The sequence below is a fragment of the Lagopus muta genome, chromosome 6 (assembly GCF_023343835.1).
Source record: "Lagopus muta isolate bLagMut1 chromosome 6, bLagMut1 primary, whole genome shotgun sequence".
Classification (NCBI taxonomy): domain Eukaryota; kingdom Metazoa; phylum Chordata; class Aves; order Galliformes; family Phasianidae; genus Lagopus; species Lagopus muta.
This window is the reverse complement of record NC_064438.1, coordinates 22,158,991-22,184,222: the sequence shown is the minus strand read 5'-3', so window position 1 is coordinate 22,184,222 and position 25,232 is coordinate 22,158,991. Positions and strand designations below refer to the sequence as shown.

The following is a 25,232-nucleotide window of genomic DNA, read 5'->3' as shown; positions in this document are numbered from 1 at the left end:
ATCCCTTCCTTAAAGCTCTTATAACCTGATGCCACAACATACAAAAGCTTGAGGAGGGGATATAGATATCTTAAGCATTAGCCTTTTACCTTCTCTTTTGTTTCTGCTGTGCTTCATTTTCTGAAGAAAGGCACGATAGCCGTATATGGTCCTCTGCCATCAAATGAGAATTACAGTGCCTAAGGTTGGATGGCACAAACAACTTGCTATTATCTAGCAAGCTATTTTAGACCATCATCCTATTCAAACCGTCCCATTTCTGTAGCACAGGATCTCAGATTCTCATAACAAGTCAGTACAAGAGAAAATACAAGATTACACCTTCAGGCTAATCTGACTGGCTCAAGCATTTCTCTTTCCCATTTTTTTTTTCCTGTTAACTCACACTTCTGCCTGGTGAAATGCCTCAGCAAGAATCAGTCAGAGCATTTCTGCCAAATACACCCCTGACAGAGTGGGTTGACTCAGGAAAAATGTCTGCAACAATCATCTTTCATTCAGATGTAGGCTTCCCCCATGATAGGGAAGGATCCTTGGAGTTTGTGTCTTCTATTGATAGAATAAAAGCTGCAAACTGTTGACCTCCTTGTTTTAATTGTTGGCAATAGTATTAAGAAGCTTTTTTGTGGTAAGGCATGAACTACCTCCAGGCAGTACAAAAGCCCGTCTAATTCTCCATGTGATTTGTACTAATAATTCTTCACTCACAGAAAGCCTCTTTCACACAAGTGATGGACAGAAAACCCCAAAATATCAGTGGAAGATCTCAAAGAAGAAATGGAGAAACTATATGCACCACAGATAAGCCAGTGCCTTACATTTTGTCATCACAGACTGTTTAGATCTTAAGCATCTGAAGCTCAAAAATCATGCTAAGGAGGCATTTAACAACTGAAGTGGACGAGGTACACTTAGCTTCATTTTTTCCTCTAATGTTAGCATTATTTTCAGCCCAAGGAAATCAGTTGTGTTTTCTTCTAATGTAATTTCAGCACAGAAACTCAGACTCTTGAGCAGACCTGCAGGACTGATGTTGTCCTTAGGTGACTTACCTCTCATTTGGTTCTGGAAATTACATGAAGTTGTAAAAATCAACAACAAAACTATCAATCCCACAGCATGATCCCAGAGCTGACAGGACTCCAACAACTGCCAGCAAAGAGAACAGTAGAAATTCTGTAGTGCTGTGGGTAAAAGGTGGGACCCAGCACTCCTACTGCATTCCTTCAGTGCGCAAAGGAGGTGAAATGGAATGATGTCTCTATTAATAAAAGCCATGTTTTTCTTTGCTTTGTCTATAAAGATAGACAACTGGCCATTGTTCAAGGCTTGCACTTCTTTTTCTTTGTCTTACACCTCTTTGGCGGTATTAATGAATACAGCCAAAGCAAATCTTAGCAGTTGAAATGTGTCATACACTGGATTTCATCTTATAATCTTGTATATGCTTTTGTCATTCTTACATGTACTCCTGTACCAGAAAATACATGGTTAGAGAGACTATAAAATGTGTTTTCAGGCCTGAACCTGCCCATAACGTTTAGCTTGCAAATGCAGGATTTCATCTTTCCACATTAGTAAGTCTATTTACCAATTACCTAATACCTATTTACCAAATACCTTATTATCAAAGGCAGATATGACTGACCAAAAAAAATGCATGTGATTCTGCACAACTGAAATGTGACTGTCCAGTAAGGAAGGTTGTTACGCTGGCCGCCCTTTAGCTTATGACTGCCTTAAAGAAAAAGGCAAACCTGTATTATTTGGTATTGAAACAAGCAGCAAGTGCAAACCTGACTTTGAAATATGTTGACGGCCCACTTTTTTTTTTTTTTTTTTTTTAGAACAGGATGTGCTGAAAATAAGCAACCTTTATAGATAGATGCAGTGACTGGGTGTGCCAAAGCTAACTGAATTATGTATCTGTACCAGTTATATGCATCAGTACACCCAGAAAATTCTGCAGTCTTTGCCCTGCTGCTCGTAGGAGCTCACATACTGCTAATATTCCCTGTTTAGCAAGAGTTGTTTTGTTTTCCTAGCAATACCAGCAAAAGGTTGCTGCATTGCTGTTATTATTACAATATGGTATCTTCTGTACATCTTACATTTCACAGTGTAAGACATTTCTGGCAATGAAGACCTAATCTTCATGTATGAGCCACTAGAAAACATCTTGGAGATATATATTATTAAACTACTTTTTACAGAGATCTTTATCTGCCCTTCTTTCCACAGCCTGCTGTAAGCAGTTTTTAATGTAATTCTCAGAACAGCTTGTAGCAAACACATGAAAATTGCATCTCACGGATGAGCTGGATGCCCTCTTGGCTCCAGATCTCTGTCAGCACGTTCTACCCTTAACAATGTTTTCTTCCTTTCTTTAAGATTTCCAAATGTCAGGGACCTCTGGTTTAGCTGTCTCAGATTCCATTAGCACTCTTAAAAAGCACCCATTCTGTGGAGGAAATCAAAGGCATTATAAACACTGCATCCTGTCCTTTTTGTTCTCTTTCAGATTCTCCCCTCTCCTATCTCCTTTTAGCAGTGATGAAAGGATGAAATACCCTGACAACATGGCAAATTCACAGAACCATAGGAACATAAAATCATTAAGGTTACAAAGACCAGTAAGATTATCCAGTCCAACGATCAGCCCATGCCTGTTACTGCTTTAGACCACGTCCCTCAGTGCCACATCTGCACCTTTCTTAAACACCTCCAGGGACAACAACTCCACCGCCTCCCTTGGCAGCCTGTTCCAACACCTCACCTCTCTTTCTGAGAAGAAAATTTTCCTAACATCCATAAATTACCTTCAATTTCAAGGTAAGGCCTCGTGGCACTCTGATGACGATGTTACCACTTCAACTATGGGATGAATGAAGAACCTGCATGTATTTGCTAAGTAAGAAAACGTTGCAAAATTCTGTCTGTGTCACATAAAGATCAGATCAGCAAAGTAAAGCATGAGGATGTGTTCAAGGCATTAAAAGCTCCTGAGCCACAAAGACTAAGAAGCAAAGAAAGCGTTTATCAAACTATCTGAATGTAGTGTTCTTCCCACTACTGAGATATGTCAGTGATTCAGCCTGGTTTGGTCACTTTTATGTTCTTGTATGTATATGCAGAAGACAACACTCTAGATTTTCCTTCTGTGGGCAGAGCTGGAAAAGTCTGCTCCCATGGGCTCAGCAGTATATCAGGGAATTGTCTCTGGATAAGGAGTGCATCACAATCCCCTTCTTGAAAGGAACCAAGGGAGTTGGAAAGCAGGGGTCGAGGCTTGTATCTGGAAAACCTTGGTGAGTGAGCAGGCAGCAAGATGACAGAATGTCCAGTTTTAAAGAGAAGTCTTCACAAATTAAAATGTGAGTTGGATGTGTGAGGGAAGCTTTGAGAGAGGGAGGTGAACATGACTTCTGCAAGTGAACAAAGGTGAGTGGTCATGATAACATTTTCTTAACAGTTCTATTTATAGAGTTTACTCTTTTTCCTGATCCACAGACAGAAGCTGTATTCCAAAATAGAAGGACAAAGGAAATAGATCTGACTACTTTTTCCAGACCCATATAAGGAACATTTGGCACCTTGCTTACTAGTTTCACTACGGCCCAGTTACATACTGACCCAGAATTACAACCATTTTCAAGCCACTGGGTAATCTTTGTGAAGTGCCCAGGAAACAGTTATTTGTGCCACAAGAAACACATTGAGAAGTGGAATTGATTTTCCTCTCCTCCAACTTGAGCAGTCTGAGAAAGAAGGCAAAAATAAATGAGTCAAAGGAAGTCTGAGAGAACTGTGTGGCCCTTCAGGTCTATTCAAGTGGATTCTTTCACTGTGCTCGTTGGCTCACTGCCTGACACTGGTGTAGTAAGCAGTGTGACTAATACTCAGCATATGCTGTTTGCTCTCTCATTCTCTCCAGAGGAAAAAGCATATGCATCAGTGTGCCTTGTTTGATAGGATTTTCTGCTGTCTTTTTGAACAGAAATGCTGGTCTGCACTAAAGCTGGAGAAAGCAGCTCTGAAAGGTGCAGACCTGCACTCTGAGGGGAAGGAGGTGAGGTGTGGGACAGTGTTTAGCCCTTGCAGGTGTCCATTCCCCACCCTTTGAAGAAAGGGGAAGTTTTGCCTGACAGAGGCTTTGTTCTGACTATAGTGCTCTCATGCATATCACTACCAGGGGACTCAAGCCAGCACTTCTGACAATCACTATCTTTATGTTAAAATAGAAAAACCTCAACCTCTTGAGCAAATGAGCAGGCTAGCCCTCAGAAAGACAGCTGGAGAGCTGATCAAATATTTGGATGCTCTTTCTGTGAGCTAGCTAGCAAGGCCCAGCCCCTTCTGCTGACGTCTTTCCTCTCTATCACACATCAGACTTTTCCCAGTGGAGCTGGAGAACAGGCTTCAATGAAAACTGCCTGTTTGCAGCTATATGGATATTACAGCTACCACAAGCACTACTTCCTCTACCTGACCTGGAGCAGAAACATCATTATCAGGATAGAAAGGGAACCTTGTTGCCTAGCAAAGGTGGGATGATTTATCTCCGTCTCTAGATTGGTCCCTTTTCTTTCCTGCACAAAAGAATTGTTTTCAGACTTCCAAGGAGAATGAAGCCAGGCTAGAAAACGGAGTGAATGTAAAACAGCTGCTCTCCCACGGAGGAGAAGGAGTCACAGGTTTTCACTGCTTTTCGTTCCTGTGCAGCTCAAGACAATGGTTTTGTCTGCCCCAATTATTGCCCTTGGGGCTACCTTAGGGACTGCAACTAGCATCCTTGCCCTCTGTGGTCTCACCTGCTTCTGCAAATGCAAGCAACCTGGGAAAGGACTCTCAGAAAAGGACCAAGATGAGGACACAGAAAATACTAAGCCCAGTGTGCTTCAACCAGCCCAGCAAGTAAGACACCATCTCTCACTCTATGCTTTTTCTTTAAATGCTGAGGGGGGGATGCAACTTCTCTATTAAGCTGTTCAGCATGTGGTTTATGCTGCCTACTTATCTGCTTACTGTGTTCAGAATGTAACATCATGTTAATGGGAGGAAGACTGAGGGGAACAGAGATGGGAGCTGGGTGACCCATAGAATTACCAGAGCAGCAGACAGCTGCCACACTGCCAAAGAAAAAGCTGTTAGTGGTAAAAATAGGGAAGGAGGGGAGGAGAAAAGGCTGCTCAGCTGTCAGTCTGGTCACAAGGGAAATCATTTCCCGAGGACAGAAGACTGGACTTTACCAGGTGGCACACAGCATTATAAAGACAAGACTCCTGCTGAGATCTCCTGTACCAGCTATTTATCTAGCTCTGCTCACAGCATCTTATGGTTCCTGCAGGATAGTTCCCTCTCAACAGCTGGTTTCTTGGGATAAATCATCCCTCTTCTTCCCTCTGCCCCTCTAACTGGGGGGGGAAGGGGAGGATTAATTATTGGTGAAGTTAAAACCAGGGATTGAAGTGATAATAAAAACGCGAGTGAGAATCTGTGTTGTGATGACTGAACAATCTCAGCATGCTGTGGATTCCTCTGTTACTCACTGTAAGAACAGTGTGACATACTGGTAACATCAGTAATCCTTGCATGAGCCTTCTTTCTTGTTAGAATCCAGAATATCCCTTGATTCATTCCTGAGACCAGTGCAAGGGAGAGCAATGGGAATTACAGGACCCTTCTAGTACACTTATTAATGAGAAGCTCTTCTCCAAAGGGAAACATTTGACTGATTTCTTTTGCTGATTACAGTCTTCAGCATGAGCTATAGCAACCCATCAGTCCCTGGAAATAATACCTGTTGGCTCTTGAGGCTTATACGTGCCTAAGCCCACATCACTTCCACCTGGCCATTCAGCCAAATGTTATGCCACAGCAACCAAGTCCAAAGGCTGGTGATCCACTGCAAAAGAGTCTTCATTTGCCTTTTAATTATCTGAACTGCCTATCATTTTTGTACTAATGAGCATAGCAGGAGTCCTAGCTGAACTTCTCTGTAATGCGTATCATTATGTATTCAGTCTTTCTCTGGGTACTGCTCTTCAGCTCTCAGTACAGTGCTTCACCCATTCTCCTGTTACAGATTATTCTGAGGAAAGATGACCATATCTATAAGTTATACTGTAGCACATGAAGCAGAATAGCATCACAATAGCTTCTGATGGCAGGAGGATCCACTGACCAGGACTGAATGAACACCTGAACCAAGCTTAGGACTTCTCTGGAGATCCCTGGTAATTCTGACCATTCTTCCACAAGCGTGGTCAACACTTTCTAGTGTTGCATTGGCTTGTATTTTCCTAAGATGAATTTCAGCTGCTATCTGCCCACTTTGATAGTTTGTGAAGTCTTCACCAATCTCCCTTCTTGTCTAAGCCATACAACTTCTGCATAAAACAATGTGCAGTAATGTTGAGATTTTTGAAATTTGCTGTTAAAGCGCATGAGAAGTGTGGATCTTTGACAGTCATCATCACTTTGCATAGCATTTTTTTCCTAATCTCTTTGTACAAAAGATTTGTTGTTGTTGCTTTTTTAATCACAAAAACCTCTGAAATCATTATTTGAACTTAATTTTTGGAATGATTATTTGATTTCACACAGCCTTATGTGAAATATTTTGGGAAAGCATTGATACACTCTGAGCTTGTCCTTTAAGGCATTATCCTTTTTACACTAGTGAAATACCAGCGAGTCACCAAGAAGTCCAGCCATGGCCCCAAATACAATTAAGATTCCAGTACCCAGCTTTTCATGGGTTATAGTCCTCACAACATTTCTACATCAGGTCTTGCCACAACATATTCCAGTGTTTGATCAACACATCAAGTTATTCAACCTATCCTCAGTGTATCACTCTTCTACAAATGACTTAATGTTTTTAGCATTATAGACCTTTCCTTTGTTTCTTTAAGAAATCTGGACAAATTATTGCAGCCAAATGAGCTTTCTGTAACAGAAAGAGCCAAGTGTTCATAGTTTGCATATTCTTTAACAATTCTTTCCAATTTAAACAGTTTTGTTGCCAGGCACACGCATTCTCCTGTGCTTTCACTGAATCACAATTAGCCTTCTTTCCTTGAAGGAATAAATCTCAAATTGAGTTCTGCTCTTGTGCCTTAGTTACATCCTCTGCAATCTACATTTGTGAATTGCCCTACTGGGACAACTGCATATCCTAGTCGTTGTTTGGCATACTTAATTACTGAAGCTTGTCAGGGTCACTGATTCTGATAAACAGACATGACAATAGAAAGATGAAGCAAGTCTGTATTTTATTTACTTGGCATGTCTCCCATGACACCGATGCTTGTATTTGCTATAGACAGAGGCTCCCTATGGACATGCCCTGCATACTTGAGAAGGAAGAGTTCAAATACAAAGATACATCCATAGAACAATTACTAGCTGCTGTAGATGTGCAAAATGTCAGCAAAAGGTGCAGGTTCAAATGCCTAAACACATCCAGAAGTGGCAACAATCTGGTGTGTTTTCTGAATGTCAATACTGCCAGACAAAGAAGGGTCAGCTAGAGCCTCCCAGCTAATTTTGGTGTCTTTGCTTTCACACATTTTATGCAGAACTACCAGAATTCTTCTGTATTTAAGATACTGCTGCTGCAAAGGGAACTTCCATAGGGCACAGCTCTGCAAGTAGCTTACAGACAGCACTTGGGAACAGAGCTGGCAGCAAAAATAATAAACAGAGGCAGATGCAGTTGGAAGAGGGGGTGGGCTAGTCCCACTGTGCTCACATATGTCTCTCATCTCTAATTCTACTGAGCAGACAGACTAGAAGAATATTTAGGCCCAGTGGAGCTCTTAGTTGCAGTGCGCTGATGGATTTCCTGACTAAGTATCTTCCTTTTAGCAAGCAGAGAAGATTGTGCTAACAATACCTCAAGCTTGTACAGTATTTTTCATCCCAAAGGATTCCCCAGAGTGCTTCATATGTGAGATGCACTCAGCACCCAGGCTTGCTGCTGTGGTGTGATGTTCAATGGCTAAAACAGCAGCCTCATACAGCAGGGTCAAGAAAGAAAGAACAGGCAGTAGCTGCCATAGCACACACTGTATGAGTGTTTAGAGTCCTTGCAGAACAAAAGTATCCTGTTTCTTCAAGCTATTGTCTACTAGTTCCTAACATATTTTGGTTGATTGGTCTTGATCTGAAGAATGAAAGGCTTTGATAAGTTACTTCCTATGTATTTTAGGACTGATGAGACTCACATCTCGACGAGAGGGATTTCACTACATTGCTATTATAAACCAGCACTATATGACTTACATAATAACCAAACTCAGCTGAATGCTAGGCGGATATCTGCACACAGCAATGTGGTTCTTTTTCAACTCATTCCTGAGTAAGTGTCCTTAAAATTAGATAAGAGAAAGTGCTGCTACACAGTGGACTTCCTAAACATCAGTGCACCAGTTGCCTTGAGAAGATGGAGTGAGTGACCTAATTAGCTCTTATCACTGCCAAATCCATGCAACTGCAGTGCTATGATACACAAAAGCAGAATATTGACTAGAGATCTAGAGAACAAGACTACTCTCTTTCTCCAGCTCTACTTCTTGAGGAATGGCTGATCTCCCTCAGGACATACAAACTGGGACCACACAGTCCCAACACAGACAAATGCTTCAGGGCATCATCTACATTCTTCATTAATAGGAAACAATGACACTAATGAAGAACTTAATTACAGTTATGAATACATTTTGGCTCACCTTCATTCTACACTGAACATAGAATAGGTTGGCAGGCAGTGGGGTTGGAGAGAATCCCAGTGCACAATAACCAAACAGAATGGCAGTCTTACTTCCGCTTTTTCTTTTACATACTTTGGAAATATTAACAAAATCTGACGAGAGGGTCAGGCTCATTTGCTAGTCAGCTTTTGTTCTCTCCTGCTGATGAACCCAAATATAAATGAATAAGAAATTATTTCAGTTGTAAGCATATGGGATTCTTTCATGAGATATGAAGAAAAGATGACTGTTACATTCCACTAAAATATTTTTCATTGCTGGGAGAAAATACAACCCTGCATCAACCTTTGCCCAGTCTGCCAGGGCATCACACCATTTTTCAAGTTCTTCTGTTGATACCATGTTTAGCAGAGAAATGAATTTGTAAGAACAAACTCAAACAAAACATCAGTTCTCGTGTAATAAAAGAGTAATGTGTTTCTAAGGATCAGGTTGGTCCGCAGAGACAACAGATATCCCAGAAACTGATAGACCACTGACTCTACTATTCTTGGCATGCTGTTGCAGAGCTGGTCTGCTCAACCATTTCTCCTTTGTCTTTTTACATGACTGTGACCTATGCTTTTGCCTTCCTAATGCTTTCTACAAGTTTGCTTGAAATGTTGTATAAATCAGAGCTAATGGTAAACTCTTAATCAAGAAGACATGCACCAAATAGACAGGTAACAGATTTGGCAAGAAAATCTTTTGACACATAGGAAGGCAGTTGTTTCTCTAACCTGAGAAACAATGGCAGCAAGAATGACCAGGGACACCATCTTATTTCCCTTTGTATCAGTTCGTTTGACATAGAGATTCAAAAGAATTAATGAAAAAATAATAAATACTGTCTTAAATTTTCAGTTCAACGTTAAGAAAACTGCAGAGCCAGTCCAGCCTCGAGCTCTCCTGAAGTTTCCTAACATTTATGGCCCCAAACCTGTTGTAACTTCACCTGAGGTTGTTAACTACACACAATACTCCTTGAAGACAACAGAAGAACCAGCCACTGTAAAACACGCTGTTTTGGATGAGAACAGGATGAAGATACAAGTAAATGAAGAATTGTTCATTCTCCCTCAAAACGGTAGGAACATTTGGTCTTCAGACTATCAGACTAAAGATTTCTTTTCAGGGTGTAGATCTTCAATACTTTTGAACATTATGTGATGCTAGTTAGACTAATAAGCGTGGAAATGAAGACACTGAGTGCTTTTCACTCTCCTACCATGAGGATTGTGAGCTCTTTTTTACATGCATGTGTTTAATATTAAGTAATCAAGTAGTACATCAGGAAATTTAGACAACAAATCCATAATTACAACTGGTTGTATTTTTTTTTTTTTTTTTTAAATCTAAACACTTTGTTGATGAAGAACCTGCTCTTGGGAAGCAGGTTTCATGTTGAAAAGCATGTATTCAGTGTGAAGTTTTACCAAGAGCTGTTACCACAATACAGGTGGAACACCTGGTAAAATACTAGGCAGTACTGCTCCTCCAGAAAGACTGCTAGCTGTCCAGTAACAGCCTGTATCAGGGACATCAGTGGAATGAGTTCAAGTTTCTGCTTTATTTTTCCTGCTTCTTTATTCCACCAGTTCTACGAGATGGTCTTGGTTTGTTGTAATGTGAAGTGAAACTAAAGGCTGACACCTCAAGACATTTTTTGCCAAACAGCATTCTTGTTTTACAGCCAGTCCAAAAGGTAGCAAGCGAAAGCCTAGAACGTAAGATTCCTGGAGCCTAAGAGAAAAATGTAACATTAATTATGTTATAACCTGGCAGCATGCCTAGGTTGCTTCCATAACAATTTTTACCTGCATAGCTGTTATTTTAACACCATAACTGACTCCTATGGTTACTATATTGCCATATTAATGAAGCCTTCCTGGTGATTTGCCAGAGACACAGTGCCATCTGTCATGAATTTTTTTTTTTTTTTTTTTTTTTTTTGAGCTCTTTCTACTTATACTACCTATGAGTGTATTTTTGTCCTTACTGGAGGAAGGGGGGCGGGGAGCCACTTAACGTAAATCACTTAAAGCCCCTCCACCTGAAACCTGCAAGCACAAAAAAACTAAAGAGTATCATGGTGTAACGCTACTCTGTGATGAAAATACAGTAATAGCAGAGGGATAGCAAAACCTCAGACTGCAGCAAATGGGGACAAACCCAAACACAACATCTGTAAACACAGAAACAAAATAAGAAAGCCTACTTACCTTTAGAAGACCTCAAGCAGGCAAAGATCTCCAGTGAGACACCCATGCTTCTACTGCCAACCCTTAAATGGGGTCTGGGAAGGGGTGGATCCTGGCTCCAGCTCTTCCAGTCACTTAGGCACACTGCATGCACCTGAGCTCCCCTGAGTTGGCCCTGCCTTCCCACCAGGTGCTCAATTGCTGGTTCAGGCCTTGGCTTAGCATTTCCACTACGCATGGGAAGCAGTTGCATTAGAAGAAAAGACTGTTTGAGACACATCCCTGGTCTCAGGAAGACAGTCATAAGGTGTAGAGCCTGAAAGATGATGGCACCATTTGGATTAAAGCTCTACATAAGTGTGTTGGTGTAAGAGCCCCTCTGCACTGCTAATGGCACAAATCTGCTTCCTGCTGCACCTGATTTCATATTACTGAAATAAAACAAGACTTGTTGCATTCTCCTTTTTGTGCCACACTGAACTGATTGGGACTGTGGCTGAGATTTTTTGAAGGAAATGTGCAGTCCCTCTATTATTTCCTATGTGAGTAAGAACAGATCTTACAGATAAAAGATATTGATGATAGAAAGATGCGGCTTCCCTTTTAGTCTTGCCTCTTACTTTATTTCAGTATGCAATGTGTTCTCAGCTTCAAAATCATACATGGATAAACTGCCTCACACCTTCCCAAGCTCACTATCCTCAGTATAGTTAAGTGCCATGGGAACAGATGTCACATTGGCTTTCTGCATGACAAAGACTGTAGTGTTAACATAGATTTTAAAAAAGGTTATAGAGGCCTGAATTAATGCAGAGTTGCATGGTAGCTCTAAAGCAGGCTCAAATTCTCATTTAAAAAAAAAAACACAAGGGTTTTTTACACAAACGTGTGTAAAAAATGTATATAAAACAATACAGTAACAAGCAAATAGTTTAGGCACCTTGGCTTTGGCACAAGGTGAAAGAGCAAATGTGTGAACCACCTTAGAACACATGGTTGGTGGAGGGAGCAGGAAGCTTGTCCAAGTGCTGTGGAAGGAATTGAATGTGTGAGAAGGCAGCAAGGAGATACGATAAGGGAAGAAGGAACAGAAATGATATTCCTGCGTACAACTTACAAGAATAGTAAACCATATAGAAGAGTTAAGACAAGATGGATTTGTCTATCCTGGAAGGAAAAGACTTCCTTGCTAATGGGGTTACTTCAGTTCCAGGTGTGGTAAAGGATGTGTGTGTCACGGAGCATTTGAAGCCCGAGCGGGCAGCCAGCTGTAACCAGGTCCCTGAACTGCGCTATTCCCTCACGTATGATCAACAAAAAGCTGAGCTGTGTGTGGCCCTTCTGGAAGGTAAGAGGCAGAAATCTGCTACTGATGATTCTCTACTTGGACTTCTTCAGGACTATGCTTTGTGAAAGGTATTTACAGTCAATCTTTCCTTTCCAGCTATGCATGGCAAAATGAGTAGTGACCAAGATGCTGGCTGCCATTGCTACATATTGGGCACACTGGTGAGTAAATCTGGCATGACTGAAGCCCAGACAGAGCTGAAGAAGAAGGTGCTTCACACCCTCTGGGAGGAGGCCCTGCGGTTTCCATTACCTGAGGAGGAGATGCAAGAGGGGACACTGACTCTTACCCTGAGAAACTGCGACAAGTTCTCCAGACACAGCATTGTGGGGGAACTTAACCTGAGCCTTGCTAACATGGAGGACTTCGGGATGAGCCAGTGGGAAAGGCTAAAGACCCCAGAGAAGGTACGGACTCAGTCTGTATGCTAATCCAGAGGCTCTAGTTATTGTGTGGACAAGAGAAGCCCTCTTCCAATACAGCTGCACATCCAGGGGTGGGTGGCTCCGTGCATCTGGACCCCAGTTTGGAAAGGCAATGTGTGATTGCAAAGGTGACATAGTAGAACTCTGTACTGACTTAACCATTTCAGAAAGCAATCAAAAGCCCATCAGCCCAGCCCCTTTGTCTACAGCTCCCGGAATTTAAGATGTGTTAAAACTCCCTTTCCTCCTCCCTCAATTACATGATAATCTGATGCTGATATCTGCAATTGAAAGCCTATGTCTGGAAGTTACGTGCGTTTCTGTGTGTAAACAATGCAGGGACTGCGGTAGCAAAAGTTCAGCTGCTAGGTTGTGCCTCAGCAGAGCCGGGTGTGGGTAGGGCACCTGATAGCAACATACTCTACACTAAAGAAAAACCTCTGGCTGAGGGAAGGGCAGAAGATCTGGCAAGTTTTTGCTGCTGAAGAAAATGGAGGTCCAAAAGAAATTATTTTCATGAAAGTCATAATTACATAAATCTCTAAACCATGATAAATAGAGCCCTCCATCCTTCCCAGTCTACTGCAATATCCACTTTGTAAACAATACTCAATTAGCAACCAGTTCACAGCGGTGGTTGGTTTTCACTCATGTACACCTGGCAGAGTCCTGGCATATTAGGTACTCTGGGTACACACAGAATCAGGACAGCCCTCATTTCTACTCCAGGCTGAGAGTGCAAGGTTAGCACTAACTGTACTGCTGGACTGTACTGCCCCAGTTTGAGCTGAGGATGTGCAGTGAAAGCTGAATTTGCGTCATCTGGGACCTGAGAGAGCCAGCCCTTGCACAAATAGCTTATATACAGATCCTGAATCATTCATTCAGAACCAGAGCAGGAGGCAGTGAGGAAGAGCTGATCAAAAAAGAGCAGCTATTTTTGACAGCATCCATCCAGGAACAAAGTTAGTGGGCTTTGTTTAAAGTCTGACATTTCCTTGAAAAGCTGTGAGCCACAGAAATTTCATTCCTATCCTCTTTTTAATTCTCCCACAGAAGGGAAAGATCTCAGAGGGGAGCTTGCAGCTAACCAGGTAATGTAATTAGTATTCAGGAATTCACAGAGCGCTGTGAGCAATGCAAATCACAGATGTTGCAGACTGATGTCCTTATCTTGTCTTCCTTCCCTCCCACTGCTTTGCTAATGACAGTGATGATAGTGGTTGCTTGCATAGCACCTTTTCTTTTGTGATTTCATGGTGCCCTGCACAGTAACTCACCACTGACCCCGTGATGCCTCTTATCCTCAGTGCACAGAAAGAGGGAGAAGGAAAAGAACCTTTGGCTCAGACTCTTCATGCAAATCTTCAGCAGAAACCAACCATTACAGTTTTGGTTTCATGTGGATACAGGGTGGTCAAGAACTCGATCAGAATGTTAGAGGCCAAAAAGCCATGACCACAACATGTGTCATGTGTGCACAGTGAGTGCACGTGCACACGAGTGCATGTGCATTTACAGCCCACTGCAGCACCCAGCCTCTCAGCCTTTACAACATTTGCCTATGCATGGGGCTAGAGCAACCAGCTTCTAGCCAAGAGCTACAGAATGAGACTTTGTGAGAAACAGGGTGGATATGTAAACAAAAGCAGTTCATAACTTGCCAAAATTATTTTTTGTATTAAAGTGATATTTGTATTTGTCAGGGACACACAGCCATTTAAATCTGCCTCTTTTTGTGTTTCTTTCTTACGGTGTACTTGCATTTAGGGCAATTAGGATTTGTTTAAATGAAACATATACAAGCCCTTTGTTGCTACCTGAATGCATGAAGGAAGATTTACTCAGACTGATCTGGGATTGAATTTCAGGCTTCCTTGCTAATGGCCTCCCACCTGAGTTGTGCACGACAAATAAGTCATTCAAACCAGACAGTGATGACAGCCGTGCTTTCTGGAGAGTCAGTCACCTCACGGGAAGCATACAGAGGGCTTGTCCTTGCCTGTTGGAAGTAACCCGCTGAAAACTTAATTTGAAATATTTATGGCTCACTTAGAACTGCAAGTGGAGAGCACAGAAATGGCCTAGAGGAGGGCTGTCCATCCTAAAGCTTGTAGATCACACTAAGGAGTCCAAAGGGAGTCTATTGAATTGACATTGGCTTCTGTGTCTCTTCTGGGTCATTAACCTCACACTAAAACAGATTTCTGTCACAATCTTGCACTTATGGAGAGTAACTACATCCGTCTCGCCCTCGCCATAGGCTTGCAGCTCTGCAAGCACGGCGGGCAATTCCTTTCCTTCCTCGCATGGCAGAGGTGCTGCTTTCCAAGGCAAGCTCAGCTGATGAGAGGTCATTTTCCTCTTTTTCTGCCTTCAGGGATATTTGTACAGCGCAAGGGAGAGAGCAGAATAAAGGTCAGGAGGATAAGAGGACAATTACTAATGGGAAGAAAGGAATCAAAGAACCCAAAACCAAAATACATTTGGCCCCATGAAGTGAATGCTTGATTTTTCAGAGCATTTGCCCCGAGGTTAATCCCACTGAGGCAACAAGAACAGCTATACATGGACTGCAGGGAAGCCAGAACAGAGGAAGAGTAGAGCACTGTGCTGAGCTGATTTTAGGTTGGCTGTTGTTTTTTCTACCACCAGATAAGGCTGACAAAGAAGGTTCAACTCCAGCTCCAGGGTAGCTGGGTGGCACAAGCCAACGCTTCACCTACTCTTTCCCAGACAGCCTGACAGTTAAGCAGTGGAGGCCTGGGACCATGTCTGCTCAGAGACCCCTCACAGAAGTGATGAGTGAATTAAAAAGAGCAGTAATGGAAGTAGGGGATATAAATCAAGGACAGCTAGATAGTCTCTCACAAAATGATGGAATACTTACACAGAGTTCAGCCCCAAATTCTCTTCCGATCAAATATTCCACTGGAAATAGCTGTTAGGATGTAGTTCATGGAATCATAGAAAGGCTTGAGTTGGAAGGGACCTCAAAGCCCACTCAGTTCCAACCCCTTGCCATGGGCAGTGCTGTCACCCACCATCTCAGGCTTCCCAGGGCCCCATCCACCTTCAGTAAAGGGGCATCCGCAGCTTCATTGGACAGTCTGTACCAGTGCCTCACCACACTTTGAATAAAGAATTTCACACTAACATCTAACCTAAATTTCCCTCAGTTGCTTTCCAGTAGCAAAAGAAAGGAGTAATCATTGTGTTCTGGTCCCTGTAGTGAACAAGGTTACTTGAATATGCTGCCTGGTTTGATCTGATCCAATTTAACTGGAAAAGTCTCCTGTACTGAGATGGGGACACAGTTTGATCAGTCTATGACCTTAAATTCATCTTGTGTTATTTAGTTTTCCTAATGTTAGACCTAGATTGCATACAAAATTAACTCTTTATACATCTCAATTTCCAGGAGCCATCTACAGGCTATGGGGAAGTTCTGCTCTCTATCAGCTATCTGCCAGCTGCAAACCGCCTGCTCGTGGTGATTATTAAGGCTAAAAATCTCCATTCCAAACAGCTGAAAGATCTACTTGGAAATGGTGAGTGGAATAGCAAGAAAAACTGAGATTATTGTTTCTGCTATGAAGTAAATACAGAAAGAAAGTGGGAAATATGGTGTTCACTAGAAAAAAAAAACCCAAACAGTTGATTTAGAAAGCTAAAGACGTTTCAACAATTTTTTAAAAGGGAAAGCTAAAAACCCCAAGATCAGTGTTTCTCATATTTCTCCTACTCAGCCTGTTGTCAATAAAGTTCTCTGGTATTCATTTTATTAAATGTGCATTAATACAGTCTCTGTGATTTCTCTGTAGACGTTTCTGTCAAGGTGACCCTGAGGCATCAGTCCTTGAAGCTGAAGAAGAAGCAGACCAAACGTGCAAAGCACAAGATCAACCCTGTCTGGAATGAGATGATCATGTTTGAGGTGCCTCACGAGCTGCTACGTGCCTCTAGTGTGGAGCTGGAAATTCTGAGCCAGGATGGTGCTGGGCAAAGCCAAGTGCTCGGCAAGTGCAGCCTGGGTTTGCATGTCACAGGCACAGAGAGGAACCACTGGGAAGAAATGCTGAGGAACCCCAGAAGACAGATTGCCATGTGGCATCAGCTCCACAAGTAGGCACGCTGTGACTACTGCCAACCAGATTTCCTCCAAGCCTCTGAGCATGGGGAAATAAGCTGCATTTCACCTTCCACTTTCCCATCCCACCAAGTGGCCCAGTACAGCATTCTTCTCAGGCCACCCGCTCTGATTGCCAAAGGAAACTGTCTGGAAAATGTATTTAGAGGACAATCCTCACCCGACCAGGTGGTTCTCTCAAATAAAGGGTTTGGCTGTCAGGGTGATCTGCATTACTTTTGTTAGCCTGCCCACTGCCATTTCTTAGAGTTCCCAGCTGAGGGGATCAGAGGGATCACAGAAGTCTGAGCTGCTCCTTGGCATCTGGCACTTTCACCCAGGCTCCCTAGTGGGGACTGGCTCCATAACACGCAGCAGTCATTTTGCCAGTCTCTGTTTTTCATAATGCTTTATAAGATAGTGAGAAATGAAGATCAAAAAATAAATGCTGTCTTCTGACCCAAAGCAGTAGTATGGAAGAGAATGAGAAGCAAGGTGGAAACATAGGTGAACATGCATTAGATGGGTATCTAGAAGTAGAGAAGGAACAGAGGAAGAAGAGACAGTCATACTACCACCCAGTGTAGTCTTCGAAGCAAACACTGCCAAACAAGAAGTCAAATATTTTTCTTCACTTTTGTTTATTAGAGTGTTTGATACCGTAGCTTCAGGGTTCATGAAAACTGTTCAAAGCATGGAAGTTTCAGAATCCTTTAACAAATTACCTGTCTCTTCTATCTTTCTACATCACCCATGAAAGCCCTAAACATGGACAACAGGTTATTGCTGACATTACCTCCAAAAATGTGGACCAAATCCTTCTGCTTATTGACATTCTTTTCTGTTTGGGAGTTTCTGATTTGAAAAAGTTTCAAATACAGTAACTGTATTGCAGCATCTATAAAAAAGAAGTGGGATCATTTCATACCTTAGCATTTGATTGATGGTTTTGGTTTGAAGTCAACTTTCACACCCAATTCTCATACCTGCATTACTTGAAGAAAACCCTTCCAAACAGCCATGTATTTCATCACTTCCAGACAGAAGGAATTCACTGACCAGACATACTCTCTAGAACTTGCTTTTTTGTGTGCACTTTCAAGATCTGATGTGGCTTAAATGTTACTGTTTACTGGTCTTTTAGTGTCTGGATGGACTGAAAAGCTGGCATTGCCAGCAATGATGTTATGATCTCATAAGCACACTGCTTGTTGTACTGCTTTATTTCAAGTAGTAGCCACAGCTTTGAAGAACTTGCACAGGGACAAGACATCCAGAAGTCTGAAAACAGAATCATGTGTTTTGTAGCACTGAAAAACTCTGAGAACTTCATATTTTGCACGGTCAGTTTGATCCTCTGCTTAATTCAAAATATTAAACATATGACACTGGGCTTTATCTAGAATACATCCCATTTTGCTGATTCAGCCAAACAAGTCTAGTTAATTGTCAGGTGAAGGCTACCACCCTGCAGTGAAAGGGGGAACAACCAGAACCAGTCTCTGAAAATTGGCTGAAGTGTCAGGCACAGAAGTTTGTGAACAGAGGAGAGGAGTTCAGCTAGAAGCCACTAACTAGTGATGACTGTGGCTGGTATTTGGGCCATCTCTGTTTAAGATCTTCATTAATGACCTGGATGACAGGACAAAGTATACCTTAAGCAAGCTTGCAGAGGATACAAAACTGAGTGTAGTGGTTGATACACAAAGTGCTTGTGCTTCCTTTCAGACAAATGTGAACAGGCTGGAGAAATGGACTGACAAGAATATTCAATAAAATGAAATGTAAAGTCTTGCAACTGAAGAGGAAAAACCACAGGGCTGGGGCCAACCATCTGGAAAGCAGCTTTGCAAGGAACCTGGGGCCCTGATAGAAACCAAGACAAACATAAACCAGCAGTGGGCTTTTGCATCAAAGAAGTACAACAGTGCCATGGGCTGCATTATGAAAACCATTGCCAGCAGGTCAGTGGGGGTGATGCTACTCAGCACTGGTGAGGGCAGGTCTAAAGTGATGTGTCCTGCTCTTGGTTTCCAAGGCAAGAAAGATTTGGATTTACTGGAGCAAGTGCAGCAAAGGGCCATAAAGATGATCACAGGAGATAAGCATCTTTTGTACGAGAAGAAGCTGAGACCTGACACTGTCTATCCTGGAGAAGAGAAAGCTTGAGGGGAATCTTACCTGATCTGGAAAAGGAGAAAAGAAAATGGAAACAGACTCTTCTCAGTAGTGTCCAGTGACAGCATAAGAGGCAATGGGCACAAACCACAATACGTACAATTGTAAGTGAACATGAGAGAGAAAAACACCAAAAGAAAGAAAGAAAGAGAGAGAGAGAGAAATCTTCACTGAAAAATCTCTCTCTCTCTCTTTTCTTTTTTTTTTTTTAATTTTTCCATGTGAAGATTATTAAACAGTGGATCCAGTTTCCAAGAGAGGTTGTTTGTCCTTGGAGACACTCAAAACCTGATTGGACATGGTGTAGGACAATCTGCTGTAGTTTACACTGTTTTGAACAGAGCTGGGACTGGACGAGATGATCTCCAAAGTCCTTTCCACTCTCAGAGATGCTGTGACTGAACAGATCAACAAGGTCAATGAACAGTGGAGAACGTTATCTTTACATTGCTACTCTCATTATAGGTGGTGTAGCAGCGAGTAATGTGGTCACTTTGAAGAAAGAGATAAAAACAGCTTTGACCAAACAAACAAACAAGCAGACACAAACAAACAAACAAACAAAAACCAACAAAAAAAGCCACTGAATCTCATACCTAATGGTTTAACCTCTGTTATTGCTCCACTGGCTAGGGGAGATTTAATTAGAAAAAAAAAAATTGACTTCTTGTTTTGTTCTATGGATTTTTGTTTTACTAAGAAAGAGCTGTAGGACGCTTGATTAAACTAAATGTAGCAGAAACATGGTCAATAGCGAATTCTTAATAGTTTCTGTGTTCTGTTGTCTGTAGATATGCCTATAGGTTTGGAATAATCATTTCCATGTAAGTGCAAAATTCATTGTCATGTTGGCCTGTTCTTCCTATAGTTCCTGGCATCAATGCAATTCTTCCTTCCTTTCGGTATAATGATAAGAAGAACAACTTCATGGTATGATGCTATTTGGCTGGCAACAAAAAGCCTGAAGGGCCAAATATTTGTCTTGCTGCCAAGAGATTTCTCTAGTTCTGTCTCCTGCTTATTTTAATGAACCTTTTATAACATCTTGGTGACTGATTGTAAACAGCATTATCTGCCTCTGCCCCTGGTGATTTTGGCACACCCTGTAATTAGACAGCAATCCTACAGAACCTAAGAAATAGCCCCTTGAAATCTGATTTTCCTGTGAAAAAAATAATGTGCTCTTTTATAGCAGAGAAAGATAAGTGTAGACACTCAACCACAAAAGAGTCTTAAGGCAAAAAAGTGGTGTCATCAGACTAAAAGATTGGTGTTCTTCCTTCCTTTGCTGTATGCAATTGAAACGGGAAACAAATGTATGCATCTCTCCTGACTGGATCTTTTTTCTTGTCTGGCATTTTAGCCTGGGAAGAATGCTTTTTGCATTCAGCCCAGTCTTAAGAGGCTGCCAGGTGTTGATTTAACGAGGCAGGAGCCGTTCTGGGGACTGAAAGGAAATGCAGTTAAGGGTGCTGGCTCCCATGAACAGAAGGAATGTTGCGTACGTGTGGTACTGGAGGGGCAGGGACGCCCAACCCTGGCCCTTTTGAACTTTGTTAATAGGAGCTGTTTGTCATCAAATTCCTGTACCTGTGCAGTGCCCTGCCTTTATGCCACGAAACTGCCTGTATCAGGCAGTGCTTGCATGCCCTGAGCCCCGGCACCCCATGGGTTGTAGGAACTTGGTCTGAGCAAATGAACTGTAGAGCTGTTGTGGGAAATGGTAGCATTATATGTATAAACAAAAAGTATCTGGAAATTCCCATTTCATCACTTATGGTTGGACTAAATTATCTTAGTGGTCTTTCCCAACCTTAATGATTCTGTGATTCTATGATTCTACATCAGGTGACAATAAGTTATGACAATTAATGTTCTTAAGCAATGTGTTTGACCAAGAAGCCAGGTCAGTAGATTTCCCAAGGGCAAATCAGTGGTTGCACTGATCCTTCTACCTACTATTAACTCATTAACATGAAACATTGAGGCTGGAAACAAACAAGCTGTGGAGATAAAGCAATAGCAACAAAAAGCAACAAAAAATACCCTAGGGAATTTGTGCTACTGTAGGAAAGATTAAAAAAAAAACACAGATAATTGATAGTCCCTGAAATAGAGAATCACGAAATCACTCAGGTTGGAAAAGAGCACTGAGGTCATCTAGTCCAACTGTCAACCCATTGTTATTACTGTCTTTGGACCTTTCTCCAGTTATAAGGGGCAGTGGTTGCAGTTGGTGTCCTGTAAATGGACTAAGTATTTCCCTCAGTTCTTGTCCCAAGTATCCTTGAATGATGATGGGAACCATGTTCACTTTGCAAAGAGGAAACACATCAGAAGTTAATGGAAAATTCACTTCAACAAGTCTGGGGTAAGGCTGGGAATACTTTCAGGCTCAGCTCTCAGGCATTATAGTGCTTTCAAAATTCTGAACAAAAGAATTTTGAATTTTGCAAGGATTTGTCATCAGTGCTGTGTCCCAAGACACATTTTTTATCAGAATGAAGGAGTTTGTAATTTGAACTTTACAAATGAAGCTTAAGGTTTGTCTGCATTTTCCTGATGGCTGCGAATCTGAGATTCTGCACACAATCCCTGCCAAACGGCGTGCAGGAAACTGCAAGTCACGTTATTTACTTGATTCCTGTGGTGGCCACCTGAGAAGGCAAATTGTGCAGTGATTTCCCACCTCTGCAGCATGAAGACATGGAGCAAGTTGCATACTATGCATTATAATCCAACTGTTCATCCCTTCCAAGCACATGATGCACAAACAGCAGTGTGGTGGGAAATAGTCTAAAAACGATATCAATAGCAGGGCTTGAGTTAAGCACAATGTTGTTTAGTTAAATCTGGGAGCCAAGGTGTCTTGGACCACGCATCTTACATTCTTTAGGTCAGTTTGAAGTTTGATGGGATTGAAGGGCAGAACTTTGGCAGCATCTTTTATGTATTTTGAAGTGTAACTAAGTCTCAAGATAAATTTGGTTCATTTGCTGAACGATAAGCATGACGAGCAAAAACTAATACTTGACACTTTATATTGTTTCTTCTGTCAGTAATATCAAACTGCACAATAGTAGCAAAGTGAAATCGTGTTTCATGGCCTTCCAGCATGAGAAGGCTTTTCTGCTTACTCAGTCCTTCGGTGTCCAAATGTGTGTATTGCACAGAGCAGATATTGTTTGTCAAAACGATATTGTACGCACAGTCCAAAGCACTTGCACAGAGCATGAGATTCAGCCTTTGCGTCTACTGTTAGAGCACAAAATGTAAATCGCCACAAGTAAATAATTCCAAACTGTGTCCACATTGTGTCTGTTTCTTTACTGCAGGGTAAGGCCCCTGTGCTGCAGCTCACAAGCTGAGGGGCAAAACACTGTGATGAGGCAACTGCAAGTCCTGTGTGAGGTCCCACCTCGGGCTGGGTGTGCATTGAGAAGGGAGCAGCCAGGAGCGGAGTCCTGCTCTGGCCAAACACTGGAAAGCTGTTGGCTTTCAGCAGGGTGGTAGCTAAGCAAAGCTATAAAGGTTTTCCTGCAGCTGCAAAGAGGTTAGGGAATGGGATCTGGCAATCAGCTTCCTCCCCAGACACTGGCATCATCTCTGAAAACAAGCTAAGAAGGGAATTTGGATTCAGTTTTGTTGCTGATCCTTGTACTTTCAAGGGGACGCTGATGACACTTTGCAAACCATGTACCTGTAAGAAAATTCCTTCTTAGCTGACCTAATACCATCACTGGTTCCTAACAAGGCACAGAGATCAAAAGCTGTACATAAAAGTAAGAGAAAAAGATTTTGGGGGCAAGAGTGGGAGATATTTACCTCAATGACAGTTTGGGGGCACTCTGTCACTCACCAGAGTCAGTGTTCAAGCACAATGAGAAGCCACAAAGTGAATCTGGGGGGCTGGGGGCTGCTGACAGCCCCACAGAGAGGGCTGCACCCCCCTGCCCACTGTGTCTCCCACACTACTTACCCATACCATCCCCCCAGAAACAGCAACGGCTGACAGCAGCAAAGAGAACAAACTTGTTTTTTCCCTTGGATCAAAACAACTTCAAACGAGGGACTTCAGAGAGCTGAGAAGCCTAGTTATAGCACAGATGCTGTTCTGCAGGAGCCTTTGACTACTGGATATTTTTAGAGCCCCTTTAAATAAGCCGTGGCAGCGTTTGTGTGCCATCAGTTCTGCACGCAGCAGTCAATGTTTCCCTGTGCCTTCTGCCCTGTGCTGCCATGGGGCCAGCCCCACAGCACAGCCCGCTTTCCCCACAGGCCTCCCGTTTCCACGAAGGGACAATACCTTTGTTTTCTTTTTTTTCCTAAATTAAGTTCTGAGTACCAGCTGCTAACCACAGCCATCCCCGTGGAGTATGTCCAGGACACCAGCAGAGCTAGGGAAGAGTGTGCCAGGCGTTAATGCTATGACAACCATCACAGAGGAATTTTTCAATTTCCTTTTCACTCATATTGACATGAGAATCAGCGGTCCTAAAAATGAAGGGCAAACCTAGTCCTAGATCAGATAAATTTGTACAAGCTTCCCCTTCTCACAGTGACTTGGATTGTGCACTTTGAGTGAAGGATTCTTGCTTTTAAGCCCTCGGTTTGAAGCTATCAGCAAGGAGGCAGTCAGTGCCAACAGCAGTGGTGAAGTGTCCGCAGCACAAAACCACTTCTAAGAAGCTAATTACAAATCAGCAATGAATTTTGATTGCTATTCCTACTCTTCACACACTGTTGACCTGCTGAAAGTGAAACACTGCCCTGCTTTGTGAGCTACTGATTGATGAGCAAAGACAAAACCCCAGGGATGAGTTTTCCATCACTGGCTATGGAGCACCTAGCAAAACCTGTGCCTGCTGAGCTGGAGCTAAGCCATGGCTGCTGCCGGGTTTTGTTGGGTTTACTTGCTGCTCAAAAACAGACTTTAATCACATCAGTGAAAGCTGCTAGAAAATGGCACATTATTTCTAATACTTGGATTGCTCCATGACTTCAAGGCAGTCACTAAAAAGAAAACAAAACTTTTACACTAATTTTTGGCTGTTTTAATTTCTGAGTCTGGAAATTGCCTCTTGCTTCCAGTCCCTATGGCTCTCATTGTTTTTGGCTGAAACTGTGGGGCATTCAGTTCTGAAACCAGTGCACAACTGTTCTCCTAAAACCTCTGTACTCTTGAATGAATGCTTTGTCCCAAGGCCCTCCTCTCCTCAGCTTGTGAACCCACTAAGCCCAAACCCCCTCCAAGGCCAGAATTTGCATTTACTTTCATTTGGGACCAGCAAATTGCCCAGCACCAATTTGTTGTGAGCTGAGCAAACATGAGTGGGCACAGCAAATCACCAGTATAAAACCTCAAAGCAGAACCAAGCCTTTATACCATACGCAGCTGCTGGAGACCTCACTGTGGTCTTCCAATATTAGAAGGGAGCTTAGAAGCAGGAGGGGAATGGATGTTTTAGACAGACTGATAGGGATAGGACAAGGAGGAATGACTTTAAACTAAAAGAGGGAAGACTTAGGCTAGATATCAGGAAGAAATTTTTTACTTGGATGGTGGTGAGGCACTGGCACAGGCTGCCCAGAGAGCTGTGGATGCCCCATCCTGGGTGGCGTTTTAGCTGGGTTGGAAGGGCAGCCTCACATGCTGAGGAGTGTTGGTGGAGTTGGTGAGGAGTGGCAATCAGCCCAAAGAAAGGGTCTGGGACTGGATCATCTTTAAGGTCCCTTCCAACCCAAGCCTTTCTACGATTCTATGATTGTATCAAAAGTTTGCCAGCAGGCTAAATAACTTGCCTATATCACATAACATCGGTTATCCACAGGTATCCATTTCCAGGATCAATTGGAAAACTGCTACACCATCCAGATCTTTAAGTTAACCTCTTATCATAATATAAAGAATTAGCAAACCAACTAGATAAATTTAAATGTTTTTTTTTTTTTTTTTTTTATTAACAATCATTTTACATTACAAGGATAATATGACAAAAGGAAGTTTCTCGTGTACATACTATGATATATCAACATAGCTCTATTCGTATCCAGTGTCCTAGGTCCTTTCACACAGGTACTATAAAGCATAGTCTGTAAAGTAATAACATTTTAATGTTCTCCAAAAGAGTGATATTAACATATTAATACATATGTAGTAATAGACTTCTAGATATTTTTCTCTCATTGCGTGTA

General features: G+C 42.2%; 1 protein-coding gene across 2 annotated transcripts; it reads left to right on the top strand.

The window, feature by feature from the left end:
- The first annotated feature begins 4,368 nt into the window (after window positions 1-4,368).
- On the top strand, window positions 4,369-17,131 carry SYT13 (synaptotagmin 13). 2 transcript variants are annotated; one of them, XM_048947948.1, is made up of 6 exons: window positions 4,369-4,914; window positions 9,621-9,843; window positions 12,171-12,305; window positions 12,402-12,712; window positions 16,152-16,281; window positions 16,555-17,131. In XM_048947948.1, the coding sequence occupies exons 1-6, from the start codon at window positions 4,732-4,734 to the stop codon at window positions 16,857-16,859; spliced, it is 1,287 nt and encodes a 428-aa protein (XP_048803905.1). In that variant the 5' UTR covers window positions 4,369-4,731; the 3' UTR covers window positions 16,860-17,131. The 2 variants fall into 2 exon arrangements, with proteins under 2 accessions (XP_048803905.1, XP_048803904.1); XM_048947947.1 differs by having other exon boundaries at window positions 12,165-12,305.
- Window positions 17,132-25,232: the final 8,101 nt, after the last annotated feature.

Coding starts and splice junctions, on each gene's coding strand:
- SYT13 (XM_048947947.1), top strand. CDS start 4,732: ATGGTTTTGTCTGCCCCAATTATTGCCCTTGGGGCTACCTTAGGGACT. Junction 4,915..9,620: donor TGCTTCAACCAGCCCAGCAA/GTAAGACACCAT, acceptor TTAAATTTTCAG/TTCAACGTTAAGAAAACTGC. Junction 12,713..16,151: donor GGCTAAAGACCCCAGAGAAG/GTACGGACTCAG, acceptor CTCAATTTCCAG/GAGCCATCTACAGGCTATGG.